This window comes from Spinacia oleracea, chromosome 2, assembly GCF_020520425.1.
Source record: "Spinacia oleracea cultivar Varoflay chromosome 2, BTI_SOV_V1, whole genome shotgun sequence".
NCBI classification, from domain to species: domain Eukaryota; kingdom Viridiplantae; phylum Streptophyta; class Magnoliopsida; order Caryophyllales; family Amaranthaceae; genus Spinacia; species Spinacia oleracea.
In genome coordinates this window covers 101,285,275-101,301,214 of record NC_079488.1, presented here as the reverse complement: position 1 = coordinate 101,301,214, position 15,940 = coordinate 101,285,275, and the positions used below count along the sequence as shown (strand labels likewise).

Here is a 15,940-nt window from a genome sequence, read left to right as displayed (position 1 = left end):
AGTTTATCCTAGTGTAAACGGAAAAAAATTCCTATTATTTTCAAGGGTTGGTTGAGTCACGAGTCAAGTTTATCCGAGTGTGTATCCTTTTTTTCAAGAGTATCATTGTTGAGGGTTGGTTGAATTTACTGGTAAGCTTATACGCAATCGTCTTGGGCTTTTCCTACAAAGTAGAAACCTCACAACTATATGATCTGCCCAATTCTGACATGTCAGCTACTATAAACAGTATGTCCTCCCCCCTGCCCCGCCCCCAAATAAACCACCGACCACATAAAATTTCTAATAATAGGATTATTTTACTCTATTTGTAGGGACTGACTGGGAATGGATTATTTTTCGAGGTCAGTTTCCAACCAAGAATAATGGTTTAATAATCTGAAACAACAATATGGAACTCAGATAGTGTCAAAATCACAACTTCAAGGTCTAGCTTTTCAAGGTTTTATTTCTAATGATCTGATACATTATAGTAAAATATACTGTATTTTATAAACTAAAAATGTTACAACATAATACAAAGAATGTGATGAAAACTCAAGCAGAAAGCATTTTGATTTCTTAACTTTTTTTTTCTCAAAACAAAATCTCAGCGTGCAGTGTATACAGTACTCAATGCTTGGCAAATCTTTCCAAAACTTGGAAGTAATCTGGGAAGGTCTTGCGGGTGCAACCTGGGTCATTGATGGTGACGGGAACATCAGCACACGCAGCAAGAGAGAATGCCATGGCCATTCGGTGATCATCGTATGTGTCAATGGCTGTCACATTTAGTTTCTCAGGGGGAGTTATCACACAGTAATCTGAACCTTCCTCAACTGTTGCTCCAAGCTATAAATAATTCAAACTGAACCGAATTAACACCTGTTTTTATGCCGAATACATATTTGTACTAGGTTTAAGAATAAAAGCGCTCACCTTTCTTAGTTCTGTGCAAATGGCTATCATCCGTTCTGTTTCCTTCACTCTCCAGCTAGCAACTGTACATTCACATAACAAAAATCATCATCGTTTCTCTTGTAAGAATAGACGACGTAATATTTCTCCCTAGGTGCAAAAGAGTTAATACCAACACAAGCAAGGGCAAAAATGTAAGCCCCACATGGTTTGTACTTTGTAGGTTCGTATTGATCTGTGCACACATGTAAACATCTGATCACACATTAAGTGATAATAAACACAATATGGAGGTCTAGTCGGGTGCAATTAAATCATGCACATTACTTATTTGCTCGTGTGTGGACGTATTAGCCCTCATACATGCAGACGGGGATTCAGTTCAATGCTTCTGGTCCATACCCTAAAAACTTCTACCAGGAAGCTCACTGATATCTCCAGCCACAGCAATATCAAAACAAAAAAGATGCCATTTTAACAAAATATAAAGGTGGCAGTTTAGGTTTAGTGGTGAGAAACTCAATGCTGTGTATTAGTGGTCCCTTATTTCCTTAATTGTATCAAGAGATACTCCTTTGGTTCTCGAGGACAACGAAAGACACAACTTCCTGTCATGGGGTAGTGGCAGTTTGTTTAACCACCATTAGAGCAAACAAAAAAAAACAATTTGGTTGCTGTTTGCACTTTCCAAAAACAAGACAAATCCAAATTCTCATTTGTGTCTGACACGCTAAATGTCATTATCATTTAATTAATCAACATCCATGTGCTAAATTTGAAGTCCAGTCAAGTAATAAGGAATCTACAAATGGCACAGGTAGAGTGGCATGTTTCACAGGAAAAAAAAAAGTTGAGCATACCGTCTCTGATGGTGGTGGGCCCATCTGCATAAAGGGCAACAACGGCAAGAGTCATTGCGACGTCTGGCATTTTGTTCATGTTCACATCGACGGCGCGCAGGTGTTTTCTTCCAGATGAATCCCTTGGCGGTCCAGTGACAGTGACACTGTTCTCTGTCCAGGTAACCTTGCAACCCATTTTCTCAAGAACTTCGGCAAATTTTACATCACCCTGTGTAAAATGGATGAGACTAATAAGATGCCAATCAACAGAAGTCTATTGGATGCAAATAAAACCTGTAAATGAGGTTGCGGCTATAAACTGATATGAAAGAGGCTGATCAAACGATCTTCACTAGCACAAAAAAGGGCCCTTTGGGAAGAGATAATAGTTATTGCAATAAAAGCAAAGAAAAGAAGTCCACGATCTTTTCTTTTCTATAAGTTTTTTACTGGGATAAAAAACATCTCATGTTTAACTGTTTGCTTTTTTATATATTTTGGAGAGTCAAACGGTCATGCTTATGCCAAGAAATCGAGTATAAAAAAGGTTTTTCAAAATCTAGTTGAGATTTCATTGGAACAGGACTATAAAATGATACGAAAGGCTTTGGATCATACCTGTAAACTGCTTGTTCCACAACCCTCGACAGTCACAGTTCCACCAGTGACTGCAGCCCCTGCTAGGAAGTAACTAGCACTTGAAGCATCACCTTCAACGTATGCATTTCCAGGAGATCTGATGTATTTTTAATTCCTTTTCAGTTTACTAATGGAGTAACTTTATAGATCACGTAATAGAAGAGGAGAGACTTACTTATATTTCTGACCACCTCGGATTAAGAACCTGTCCCAGCTAGCAGTATGCTCTATTGACACACCAAACCGTTCCATTAACTTAATTGTCATCTCCACATATGGTACAGAAATCAATTTATCAATGATTTCAACCTCCACATCTCCAAGACCCAAAGGAGTAGCCATGAGCAGCGCAGTTAAGTATTGGCTACTAACTGATCCTGAAAGCTTGACCTACAAATGTGTCGTATAAAAGGAATAAATAAAATGGAACAGAGCTTCTCACGTCACAAACGAAATCCATACAATTTAACACACAAATGCACATATACTTGTTACCAAAAGGTAGGTGTGCACAAGCCCCTGAGGAATAAGCTTTACAAATATATGATGACAAAAACAGTCTTTTATTGAGGAAACCTTGAAGAAGTCATACATATTTAAGCAAGAGCCCAAGAAATACTATCTTCTGTAAGATTTTTGTTTCTAAAGGTCTCAAAGTAAAGTAAAGTAAACCTTGTGCCAGTCTTCTGTCAACTGAAGTTTAAAGTTTAAGAATTTTCCAGCACACAACTCATGCTAAACACACCACATACCACAGGAGAAACAGTTACTCATACATAGATACTCCCTAATATCATTAGCTTCCCAGCCTCTGATAGTTACAATAGACCAATTACAAAATCACGATAACTTATCCTCATATAATTTGAATATCAACAAAATCTACAGCCACACGGGCTAGCCATCATCAATTATCAAGAAACTTCTGAGCATCAAGAAGCGTCACATAACTCATCATTTTTCTCTATACCTTCAAGTTTCTACTACAAAACTAAAAGCATGTGGACACCTCCTAGTTGCTGGAGTACTAGAATCACAAAAGGCCTGATATTAATCAGCATGAAGTTATGAGAAAAATCTTTAGATTCGAGCAAAAGCAATCAATCTTTTACGATCTGAGTCATTGCAAGACAAAATGTTATCACTAAAATCCTCATCTAACTTTGCACTTTTCTTCCCTACCTTTAGAATGTCCATCACCTAAATTCAATTCTCCAATATGAACAAAGGTATAATGGAACTTTATTTGCTAACAGAATAGGTGCACACTACTACTTACATAAACCAAAAACAAGGATACCATTTTGGATCTTAGATAAATAACTTACACTCCTTATAAATGAACAAAGGTAACATAACACTAAATATATCTGGTGAACTAGAAATTAGGACACCCACTACTATTGGATCTTAGAAAAGTAACTTAAAATAACGTCATCCACTCAGATAAAAGAGGATTGATCTCTTTTCAGCTATGACACTCTTCCTAACGGCCCGATTTGCAGCCTAAATACATTCTTCCAATAAGACATGTCTTTGGAAGAGCTTGTTATAAAACACAGGACCCCATTATCACCTCCTCCCCAAAAAGCCAGAAAAAAAAGAGAACGAAACAGAACTGGACAGAGTTATATGTCGAGGAGCGACTGAGAAATTAACGAGTGCAACATCAACTAAATTACTTTTGACGAATGAAATAAGTTAAAATGGATAGTAAAAGTTTTATTACCTTTCCCCCTGGAAGGCCTCCTTTGGAATTTACCCGAACAGGAGGACAATCTGTTCCAAGAAAACAGTCAACGTCTGCACCAAGCTGCTTCAGACCTGCTACCAGATCCCCAATGGGTCGCTCCCTCATTCTCGGCACTCCATCAAGTACATAGCTGAAATGCCCAACATAAGGAGAAATCAAAATCTACACCAGCAAGGATATTAATACATTCTTAAATTCACTTATGCCCAGCAAGGATACAAGAGCCGGCAGATTGCCTCCTATTTATGTTAATTCATTTCATTCTTAAGTCCACTTATGCCGAACACATAATCAATAAATGTAACATCATGGCATGCAATAGCAATCTAGGTGCATACGTTTACCCAGCAAAGTCAAAATATTTCTCTCCCTAGATCTACGCTTAAATGAAATCCAGTCGGTTAAGATGATTGTGTATGGTTTTTCCAACTTGTAATACAAGCAAGCATATCAGAGAGCAGCAGTTACTTCAGTCTCCAGTTTTGTTAAGGATTTAGCAGAAATGTTTTTAGAAAGATTGCAAATTTTTTCACTACCTGGAGACATTTAATCAGGGGTGTACTGTATCATTGGACTGCTAATTACTGTAACCCCTATCACACTTGGATATCTAATGAGACGATATATGGTTATATGGTATTCACAATTTCTGGTTTGCGTCCACTCATATTCAATTACTTAGATTCTTCTTTTATAACCTAAGAGGCAAGAAATTTTTCGTAATATGCTTCCACATCAATTCAACATATTCTAAATGAAAATGCAACTCACACATTACTGGAAATTCCCAACTGATAAATCCTTTCAAGTCATAAATATATGCAGAATTGTAGAAGTCCACAAACTCCAAATGGATGTTTTGCAAGAGAAAACAACTTCCTTTATGATATCTGAAGTTTTCCATACAATCACTTCAAAAACATATGCGGAGTATTGAATTTATCATTTCTTTTCCCCAGCGAAATGCACTATTCCTACGGTGGACCTTTTTAGGAGTACCCCGCCACATATATTTACTAGGTCAGATATACTTAGGGTATCGACAATAAGTTAAATGTAAAATCATAGTAATTATAGCCTTCGAAGTTATCCCTTATAGATTTCCCCTTCCCTTTACAAAACCCACCCAACTCATTTTGCAAGACAGCCGCTACGAAAGACAGCTAACAGATTCCTGGTTCCGTATAGTTCATTAATCCCCCTCCATACAGCTGCAAACTGCAACTATAGCACGAGGAAAAAGTTCTCTAGTATACAATTACAGAATAAATGAACATTAAACAGCCTTGTAACTGACAGAAAGTTACAGTTAGCAAAGTGTACAAACCTAGAGTTTCCTCCAGCAACAGCTACAGCAGCTGTCAATGGGCGCATAGCTGTTCCTGCATTTCCAAGGAAAAGTTCAATCTCAGCCGTTCCATCTTTACCAACTGGAAACAGACCACCACAACCCTCCACAATTGCCCTTTTGGAAGTTTTATCATCCTCCACATTTAACCCAAGCGTTCTTAGAGCATCCAACATGTATCGGATATCATCACTGTACAGCAAGTTGTCAACCACTGTTGTGCCCTGTAGCATAATTCTAGTTAGGATGCTGGAAAATTTTAGGAAATGAGAGAGAGTTTTAGAGAAAAAGAAAAAGGATTGTAAGGGAAAAACACAACACATGTTACGTATGATGCAAACTGAGAATGACAATAGAACAAATATCAAAAGTCCATTCACAGGATACAGGTCAATTCCTATCAGCGCTGAATGACAGCGCATAATTGTCCGTTTGCATGAGATAAAGAATATACACGGGTTTGCTAACAGAACAAATGCTTCAAAAGCTTCTCGGTTCTCTGCTTTCTCTCCCAAAGAAACTAGCTATGGTGTTGATGTTTCAGATAAAACACTGCTGCCCCTGGGTCATCGTGAAGCCTGCAGACATCCTGTTGCTAGAACATAGGTGGGCGCACCTAAGGAGTCGAGAGGGTTGGACTAGATAAACTGCGGAGAAAGGAAAAAGGCTGCTCATGATAACATCCTAGAATTACTGGTTTCTATAGCAATTTTAACTTGGCTATTTGGGTCAAGTGATGACGAGGCACCTACTGTGACTTAGTGAGGCTGCCGTGTTTAAGCTTATGATCTTTGTTTTTCTTGCCAATAGTCTTTGAGAAAAATCATTAAACTCAAACTTATAAAAAAACTTGAATTATTCATCACAAGCAGATTGCTAACTGCTAAGAGACGCCTGTTCGCGACTTGTTGCTAGAGGTGGAACGAACAATAGCATATTGTTTGATCCTTGGCTCTCTATAGTGGCATAATATCATAGGGTAGATTTTAGACTAAGAGATAGTAGCATGAATATGTAAGCAGCTGCATTCATTTGTCTACCAAATGACGGTGTAATAAGTCTAATAATGAGCAGACCGGAGATTTTTCTCATCCCTCAAGTAGCAGGTTGATATTCCTGATTGATCTAGGGAGAAGGATACTATCTCGTAACTTCACAATGTGTTTGAGCTATGCTAGCATGTACAAAATTGTGCAAGAGCCATAACGCAATCCCTAAATGCACTTCCTACCAACGATACTACAGAGGAACAGCCGAACAGGGGTTCATCCAAAATGATGTTTGTGTCTCTATCACAACGAAAAGAAGCCTGTAGGTAACGTTTACTTCGGGTGTGATTTTTTTACTTGCATTGCTAGATTATGGATGGCAGGAGATGTCGAGGTCTTTTAGTTAGCGGCCAGGAAATGCAAAGACATACTGCACATTTGAAGAGAGCGGTCTTTGGTATATATATGTTCCAAAGACTTGCTTTAGAAGCTGCTAACTACAGCACATGTTGCAAATACGGAGATGTTTGGGATCCATTATACCCATGTTCGTATCAGTTTCTACATTTTGTTGAATCCCATACGGTGGAATATGGTTCTGGTTAGTCCAAATGTCCTAAAAAAAGGGTAACGAAAGGTGCTGGACTAGGAAAAATAAGATGAGAAATATTTTGAAGGCTTTTCTGGTTCTTCTTATTTAGACCAGGGATATTCTTTGAGGTGGAACACATTCTCCCTCTGGATTTAGGTTTGAGGCTGGCAATAGCCTATAGCGAACGCCCCCTCAAACACACACACTTTTCATCAGAATATGCAACATGTGTGAGCAGCTGAGCACAAAGAAAATATTGTGTTCAACCAGTAAATATTTTTTCATTGACCATTATCATAAAGTCAAACAATTATGAAACTGCAAGTTGCAAATCAGAGGATGAAAAGGCAAACTCTTATGACACCTGTCAGGACGAAATCATCTCCAGACAGCAAATTTTAGAAACCTTTAACCAAGAAGCAATTATACAAGGCCTAAACATTCCATAAGTTACAAAAGGAATATGTGAGTGATGTGACACAAAACACTACAACAACCAATAACCTAAAAACAAATAACACGGATTTTTTTGACAATTCCTTCTACAACGTTATCATTAATTCTACCTCAATTGCTAATTTGCAAACTGAAGAACAGGACTAGAACTTGATGCGAAACTGAAACTGCCAGGCCTTACGAACTTAAGTAATGGTAAACTGTAGCTTCAACACCAACCCCAAGTTCTTGGCCTTAAATCTTAGCATGCAAATGCCTCATTTCTCCTCCCCCCAACCCCCCACCCACACACCACAAAAATAAGAAAAGGAAGGATGGGTGCCTTATCATCTATGTCAAACGACACCGGGAGTTTCTTCCTCCATCATACTACTATAATAAATCTCCACACAAGAATCAACCCATCATTTCCTGAAACACTTTCAAATGCTCATACTTCATAACAATTTATCTACTATTCAAAAACAAAACCACCCAACTTCCTCCAAAACACCCTCACAATATTCCACATAATCCAACAAATAACCAAAAACAATTCCTCCATTATACCTAGCCAATAACTAAGAACTAAAATCATGATTATCTGCTAATGCAAACAAAGAAGTACACACGAACAAATAATCCAAAATCTAAACTAGAACAATCAAATAAAGTACGGAATAATTAACAAATAAAATTACAAATAATTGAAAACTACCTCAGAAAGGGCAGCTAGAAGAAGAATTCGATTAGATAACGACTTAGACCCCGGCAATTGAATAGTGCCAGAGATCTCTTTGATGGGTTCCAATACAATTTCTGAATGCTTTTCTGCTGCTGCAACCGAAGCTCGAACCCTGAAAACAACTGATGTTTGCCCACCAATCCTTTGATTGCTGAAAGATTTCAACTTCGGAGAATATCTTAAATTTGATCCAAATTGAACAGTTTTCAATGATTTGGGTAATTGGGTTTTGGGTAAAGTGGGGCATAATTTACCAGCTTGGACACCATTGTTAATGGTGGTTGCTTGAGCCATTTTCTCTCTCTCAAATTCTCAATATCTTACTTTTGTTTTCGATTGCTGAAATGTTGGTGGGTTTTAGCCTTTTTAGAGGAGAGAGAAATAGAGGATTTAGCAATTGAGGAAGACAAGAGGATTCACCAACCAAACTTTGGTGGCCAAAGAAAAGGGGGGTTGGTGTAGTGTATAATGGAGGGAATAAAAATAATTTGTTGTGATTGAATTCAGGGGTAGTTGGAATATTAAAAGTAGGTAATTATCAAATTACAAAGAACATTGAATTTGGAAAATAAAGTCAAGGATAATAAAAATACTTTGATCCTTTTTTTATATAATAAACTATAGTCCTTGATGTGTCTTGCAAAAAAAAAAAATTGATGAATTAACTAATTTTACATTGTGTTTGTAAACCAATTTAATTTGAAAATGTAAGGAACAATAAAATTATGGAAATCTAAAGAAAAATAAATATGTAAATCATTCATTTTACTTGTTTGGTGTACTATTATGGAGAAACATAAAAAATGGGGTATAATTAGAGATAAGGATGGATGGAAAAGAAAAGACTTTTTATTAAAGAAAATGAAGTTACAGTTTGCTTAGTTGTCAATGGTTTTTCCATACATTTTAAAAGGAAAATCGCGGAAAATAACCTAGGCAAACATAACAAAGGTATTTCCATAGATGTCCTCATATTTTATTTTCTGCATTTTTCATTTTAATTACAAAACATGCTAAAATTATGGATTCCTAATAATTACACAATTTTACTCACATTTCCTCATTAAACTCATTTAACCAAACATATTGTTAAATATTTTTACAGTAAAATGGCTAAATAAATTTGAAAACTATAAATAAAAACGGGTGCAATTGAAGCTAAAAGTGAGAAATCCAAAGGAGAAAAAAGAAATTATAAATTACAAAGTATAAATTTACTCATGTAGTCGTATGTTTTATGTGAAATGTGAAGAGCATGATTGTAAAATCCTGACAAGGGTGCCTTGAGCGCACAATGGCATGATTATTGCCACCAACCATGGAACCCCATTCTCAAGAGTCAAGATGAAATTCCCTCGTGTGTAAATTAGGTCTCCTACAAAATTCCAAAAATGGATTAAGAGCATATGCCAAAGGGCTGAGGAGTAAGGACTGAAGGGAGAAGATGGAATATGCCACTTTTATCTTACTCCATATGTATTTATTTAAGGAATACACTTGTCTTTTTCGGCCGTATTTATTTGAGAGATACACTTGTCATTTTTGGTAACTTATCAATCCCACCAATCACCATCTAATTAAATAATATATCTATACCTCACCCCCACCCTCACTCCCTAAAATGACATGGTCCCCAGTTGTTTTTCTTATTAAAATATCTACTCAACCTCACTTGTTTTATTACTTTATTTCATTCAATTCTTTTTCTTAATACCCGTGTCCGGCCAAGTATATCTCTTAAATATATACGAAGAGAGTACTACCTTAATTAGTTAGTTGCAGTTCTACATAATTTGTTACTCCGTATTATGAATATTAGATTAAGATTAGCACACCAAAACACCATGCTTTAATCATACTTAAGTATTGACAAACTGGGACAGCCTGCTCCATTCAAACACCACTTTCCTTACCTACCACCTCCTATCATCCCATGTGTAGCAAAATCGGCTTTATTTTGGTCAAAGCCATCATCAAATTCAAGAAGTACACCCTTCTTATGTATCCACAAATCGGCGAAACTAAATCAGGACGTCCATTATACACCCGGGTCAAATGAGTAAAAACTCAAGAATGAACAAAAAAGAGGGATAACCAACCGTGTTTAATCCTCGCGATAGATGCAGCCGTGTTGAAAAGACAATAACCACAGCTTGCACCAGATAGATAATGAAAGGAAATAGAAATGGGATAACACATTATTAACACCGTAAAAAAGAACGCTATAGATGAAGATGATGGTTCATCAGTTATCAAATAGCACAAACTACAAAGTTTTACAAAGCTCAATTGGTTTACGTTTTACAAATCATAAACATCTAAAACTCTATGATATGGCTTTCGTTTGGGTCTTCCTCATCAAGGCTCAAACCTCATTTTTTCTTGACTCTGCTGGTTGCAGGAAAACAAGTATTAACCAAAACCCTGTTATTCTGAGATCCACCTTCTCCTCCCCTGAACTGATACAAAAACCTGTATAGCGAAAAAAGTGAGAAACACGGCAGCCAAAAAAACATAGAAGATCACCATTGTCTAGCAAAGTGATTTAGCAGCTTCAATGACAGCCTCTTTTGTGATTCCCAACTCCTTGTATATCTTATCAGCAGGGGCACTCGCTCCAAACCGATCAATACCGATAGCTTTGCCCTTGCAGCCAACGTACTTCAACCACCCAAATGTGGTTCCAGCTTCAATGCTCACTCTAGCTGTAACATCGGCTGGCAACACACTCTCTTTATATGAATCAGGTTGAGCATCAAAGAGCTCCCATGAAACGAATGAGACAACTCTAACAGCCTTTCCTTCCTTTCTAAGATCGTCAGCAGCTTTAGCAGCAATCTCTAGTTCGGAACCCGTACCCATCAAAATAACATCTGGGGTGTTACCCTTTGAGTTGTCAGAAATTATGTAACCACCTTTTTCAACTCCTTCAATAGAAGTTCCGGGAAGCTGAGGAAGTTTTTGCCGAGAAAGAGCAAGAATTGATGGTGTCTTTTTGTTTAATACAGCCACTCGGTAAGCTCCTGCAGTCTCGGTACCGTCTGCAGGACGGAACATGAACACATTTGGCATGGCCCGGAAACTCGCCAAATGCTCAATGGGCTGATGAGTTGGCCCATCTTCCCCGAGTCCAATGGAGTCGTGTGTCATGACAAAGATGACCCCGGCCTGGGACAAGGCAGCCATCCTTATGGAGGCTCTCATGTAATCCGTGAAGACAAAGAAAGTTGCACAATAGGGGATGAAGCCTGGACAGTGGAGGGCAATCCCATTACAGATGGATCCCATTCCGTGCTCCCGAACACCAAATCGAAGGTTTCTTTCTTCAGGAGTATCCTTCTGGAAGTTTCCGAACATCTTCAACAAAGTCATGTTTGAGGAAGCAAGGTCAGCACTTCCACCAAGAAAACCTGGAAGAACTGGAGCAAGAGCGTTGAGGCATTGTTGAGACAGGTTTCTGGTAGCATCAGCAGGGCTCTCTGGGGTGTACGTCTGTAGAAGATGCAAAATCAGTTCATTTGTCATACATCATAAAGTATATAATCCAAAAATAACTGCTTCTCAAAAGAAATTTCATTTTCAAAGGAATCTACATTAAAAAATTAGAACTAGAATTATGTGAAGACATCAAATTATAGTGTAAATCAATACTAACCGGAAGTGCTTTCTCCCAGCCAGAAGGTAATTCTCCAGTGATGATACACTTTAACTCTGCAGCTTCATCTGTGTACTTCTTTTCATACTCAGCAAACTTAGCGTTCCACTCAGTTTCAAGGGATGCTCCCTCAGGAGTATGGCGGCTCCAATGTCTGCAACAAGGAAACCAGGATGAGAATTCAATCTAAGCAATCCAACTGTTCAGATGATGCAGAAAATTTAGCAAATCATTCAGAATGGCTCACTTCTTAACATCTTCAGGTACATGGAATGGCTCATGTGGCCACACAAGGTTGCTCCTGGTTGCTTCCACTTCCTTAGCACCTAAGGCACTCCCATGAACGCTGTATGAGTTTGACTTGTTTGGGGAACCATAACCGATAGTTGTAGTCACCTACGATCACAAAGTTGGAAACCATTTTATTACAACACAGATAATGTAAAGCAGCAAGATGACTAATCCATGCACCAAAGATCAAAAATCATAGAAAGATTAGAAACTATTAGTATTAATTAACGTAGGAATATTTGACAGCCCAATATTGAAGTTATGATATACACCTTGATCAAGGTTGGCTTGTCCTTAACAGCCTTAGCCTCTCTGATTGCAGCACGAATTTCATCGTAGCCAGTATTACCATTCTTGACCCAAATCACATGCCATCCAAGAGCCTCAAACCGCTTGTCAACATCCTCAGTGAATGCAATATCAGTGCTACCATCAATAGATATATGATTGTCATCATAGAATGCAATAAGCTTTCCAAGACCCCAATGCCCTGCAAGAGAACAGGCTTCTTGAGAAACACCCTCCATTTGACAACCATCTCCAAGTATAGCATACCTAAAAGCACCAAAAACATGGTCAGGATGAGAAACACAACCACTTACTATAGCATAAGCAGGATAAGAGAACCATACGTATAGTGATCAACAATCTCCATATCAGGCTTGTTAAACCGAGCAGCCAAATGCTTCTCTGCAAGTGCCAGCCCAACAGCATTGGCAATACCTTGACCAAGGGGACCTGTAAAACCATAGAGCATGTGAATAGACATACAAAGCACATATTACTTGTTTGCTACAACTGTGAAAGGACATATTCAAAGTTTAATCGCAAGTCCTAACCAGTGGTGACTTCAATTCCAGGAGTCTCGAAATTCTCAGGATGACCAGGAGTCCTGCTTTCCCACTGACGGAAGCTCTTCAAATCTTCTACCTAATAAGATAATTCCCAGTGATAGAAAGTGAGCTTCTAGTCAAATAAGATTGCTATATAATCTAATTAAAAATGAAACATAGCTGACAGAGTGACAAGAAAGTGAACATGACAAAAAAAAACCATCACCATCCTAGTAGATACTCCCTATACAACTCCAAGACAGGATGCTGATTCAATGTTAGAGCTTCTAATATTAAGTCAAGTGCAAACTACCTAGCACCTAAATGAAGTTTCATTCTTCCCCACTTCTAGCTACAATAATCCAACCGTGGGCCACTGTGGCACTGGCACATCAAATACAACATTTTTGAATTACACTGTACTTTCTTAACAATTAGAAGCGTTAAAACAACATACCATCTCATACAAATTCGGTACCAAACAAGTATTCATAAGCATGTTACTTGGACTCTGCTAGAAGTGCCAGAGACGGCCGTATAATGAAAATTCTGCATGATTTTTATCCTAAAATGACGTATCTACCATGTCTGAGTGTCCAGTATCTACCAAAGGTATTTGAGGTAACATGAAGAGTTAATTAATATAGTCAAAGATGAGTATGCACCACAGAAAACCTTCAATCAGCTTCCCACCTGGACACATAATCACTAAACATGAATTGTAAGGTTTCCAAAATCCCAATTATCATACAAATTACAAATACCCACATAAATTAAGAAAAACCCAAGTCAACATCAACAAAATTAAGTCAAACCCAACTCTTCAAAGCACCTGATAACAATATTACCATCACAACATGCATGTATCATGTTATTCATGTATGCATATGCATTAATGCATCCAAGATCACAACAAGTCAACAATACAAACAAATGAAAGATACCCAGATCATAAAAACAAAAACGCATTTGAACCCACTTCACAATCAATCAAAATCAACGAAAAGCTAAAAGAAAGAGAAGAGAGAAAATTACAGTGACACTGTCGTAGCCAGCCAAGTGAAGGAGCGCATACTGGAGCATACACCCATGACCGGCGGACAAAACAAAGCGATCACGGTTGAACCAATAGGGGTTCTTTGGATTATACCGCATAACTTCATCGTACAAAATGTGCCCCATCGGAGCACAACCCATGGGCAAACCCGGGTGACCCGAATTCGCCTTTTCGACTGCATCGATCGCCAGAAATCGGATCGTATTCACAGACTTATCAACCAAGGTATCTTCAGAGGTGACGGACTTGTCGAGTGATTCTACAGCCGATGCACGTACGGTGGCGCGTGGGGCTACACGCTGGGTGGTTTTTAACGAAAAAGAAGAGGGTTTGAGAAGAGAAGAAGAAGACGAGGAGAGAGAAAGAGAAGAAGGGAGGTGGTGAGCGGGTGTTGAAGGATGGTGGGTGGCGGTAGAGCGGGCGGAGATGGCTTTGGAGAGAGAAAGAGAGGTCGCCATTTTTGTTAGTTTACAGAGAAAGAGAGGGAGGTTTTGGTGGGGGGTTCGTAAAAATAAGAGAGAAATTGATTAACAACTCTACAAATTTAAACAATGGGGGGTTGGTGGCCGTTTGATAGAATACCCAGAAGATCAGAGCCGTTGGATGAGACTGCTTAAAGGAATAAAGATGGGTTGGTGGAAAATTATTACTTTTAACATATGATGAGATCAGTTTGGTATTATTTTATAACAATTAGGCTTCTAATATAATTAGGAGTATTATATCATAACTCTTATCAATTTGAACAAATGGAGTACATATTTGAAGAGTTTCTCACATCTAATGCATTTCATGGGTCACCTCTTGTATTATTTCAGACTTTGATAGTGAAAATCTCTGGAGTATTACACAATTTAAAACGTCTAGAATTAACTATGTAAGAGAATTTTATTTGGCCAAAATTATTATTTTAGACTTTTGATAACGAGAATCTTCACTGCGCATCCTAGAACATCTATGATTAGACGTATCTTAAATTGTTAAGGTGTGACGGATTTTTTTTTTTTTTTTTTCTCCTTTTGGTGATTTATTATGATATTTTGAAAGAGGTTTCACCAAAGAGCAGTTGAACATGAAGGATCCTAAAGTCTGAAGCTGAAGGGTTTGACTACACGAAGTAGGCTTAGTAAATTAGTGGAAAAATGGCTAAAGCTAGATAACTTTGGTGCAAAATGGCTTTTGGGGTTGTGGGCGAGTCACTAGTTTGTGTTGGGGAATGAAACTTTTGTGTATTTGATTTAATGAATAGTTTTAGCATTTGTAATTATTTGCTTAATAATAAGATTAGGAGAGAATGGCCCTCCATACTCCATAGTAGCCAAACATGACTTTCCAATTGACCAATTGTATATTACGGAGTACTCTCTAAACACTTATGTTGAGTATACGATACGAAGTACTCCGTACAATCTTACTACACAAGTATATACCTAAAAATAAAAACGGGTGATTTAAAAAATTGTCAAATGCCAAATCACCAAGTCATAGGACTCTATTTGCTTCTTAGGGCACTTCAGCAATAGAAAGAACTCGAAAATTTTAATGATTCAAATCTAATAAAATGCTTAAAGAGAATTTTATCGACATTTTAAGGGATAGTTTACAATTTTTTACAATTTTTTTTTTTTTTTTTGGGTGTAAATGAGGGGCAAGCCCCAAAAGTAAAATTACATATTAAGTACTACTCCCTCCGTTCCTTAATACTCGCACTGTTTTCCTTTTCGGGTCATCCCTTAATACTTGCACCGCTTCTATAAATGGAAATCTTTACCAATATTATATTATTTCTCACACTTACCTACTACCCCACATACACCTCTACTCCCTACCCAAAATCATTTAAAAAATCAACACCCCACACTCG

The 15,940-nt window shown here is 37.8% G+C and overlaps 2 protein-coding genes across 2 annotated transcripts; both read right to left on the bottom strand.

Moving 5' to 3' along the window:
* Nucleotides 1–403: 403 nt before the first annotated feature.
* On the bottom strand, nucleotides 404–8,746 carry LOC110803111 (3-phosphoshikimate 1-carboxyvinyltransferase 2). The gene is made up of 8 exons (XM_022008576.2): nucleotides 8,214–8,746; nucleotides 5,459–5,703; nucleotides 4,108–4,261; nucleotides 2,554–2,768; nucleotides 2,358–2,475; nucleotides 1,758–1,968; nucleotides 919–980; nucleotides 404–831 (listed from the first exon to the last, which is right to left on the bottom strand). The coding sequence occupies exons 1-8, from the start codon at nucleotides 8,532–8,534 to the stop codon at nucleotides 613–615; spliced, it is 1,545 nt and encodes a 514-aa protein (XP_021864268.1). The 5' UTR covers nucleotides 8,535–8,746; the 3' UTR covers nucleotides 404–612.
* Nucleotides 8,747–10,465: 1,719 nt separating this feature from the next.
* Nucleotides 10,466–14,920, bottom strand: LOC110803155 (transketolase, chloroplastic). The gene is made up of 7 exons (XM_022008638.2): nucleotides 14,055–14,920; nucleotides 13,026–13,116; nucleotides 12,819–12,924; nucleotides 12,459–12,741; nucleotides 12,143–12,291; nucleotides 11,896–12,049; nucleotides 10,466–11,732 (listed from the first exon to the last, which is right to left on the bottom strand). Exons 1-7 carry the CDS (start codon nucleotides 14,532–14,534, stop codon nucleotides 10,773–10,775), a joined length of 2,223 nt encoding a protein of 740 aa, XP_021864330.1. The 5' UTR covers nucleotides 14,535–14,920; the 3' UTR covers nucleotides 10,466–10,772.
* Between the last annotated feature and the right edge of the window lie 1,020 nt (nucleotides 14,921–15,940).

What these genes read in the sequence shown, in the direction of transcription:
- LOC110803155 (XM_022008638.2), bottom strand. Translation starts at nt 14,534, where the DNA reads ATGGCGACCTCTCTTTCTCTCTCCAAAGCCATCTCCGCCCGCTCTACC. An exon ending in ACAAGCCAACCTTGATCAAG is followed by an intron (nt 12,292 to 12,458) that starts GTGTATATCATA and finishes TTGTGATCGTAG; the next exon opens with GTGACTACAACTATCGGTTA. An exon ending in GCTGGGAGAAAGCACTTCCG is followed by an intron (nt 11,733 to 11,895) that starts GTTAGTATTGAT and finishes CATCTTCTACAG; the next exon opens with ACGTACACCCCAGAGAGCCC.
- LOC110803111 (XM_022008576.2), bottom strand. Translation starts at nt 8,534, where the DNA reads ATGGCTCAAGCAACCACCATTAACAATGGTGTCCAAGCTGGTAAATTA. An exon ending in CGAGGTGGTCAGAAATATAA is followed by an intron (nt 2,476 to 2,553) that starts GTAAGTCTCTCC and finishes AAAATACATCAG; the next exon opens with ATCTCCTGGAAATGCATACG. An exon ending in TTTGCACAGAACTAAGAAAG is followed by an intron (nt 832 to 918) that starts GTGAGCGCTTTT and finishes AATTATTTATAG; the next exon opens with CTTGGAGCAACAGTTGAGGA.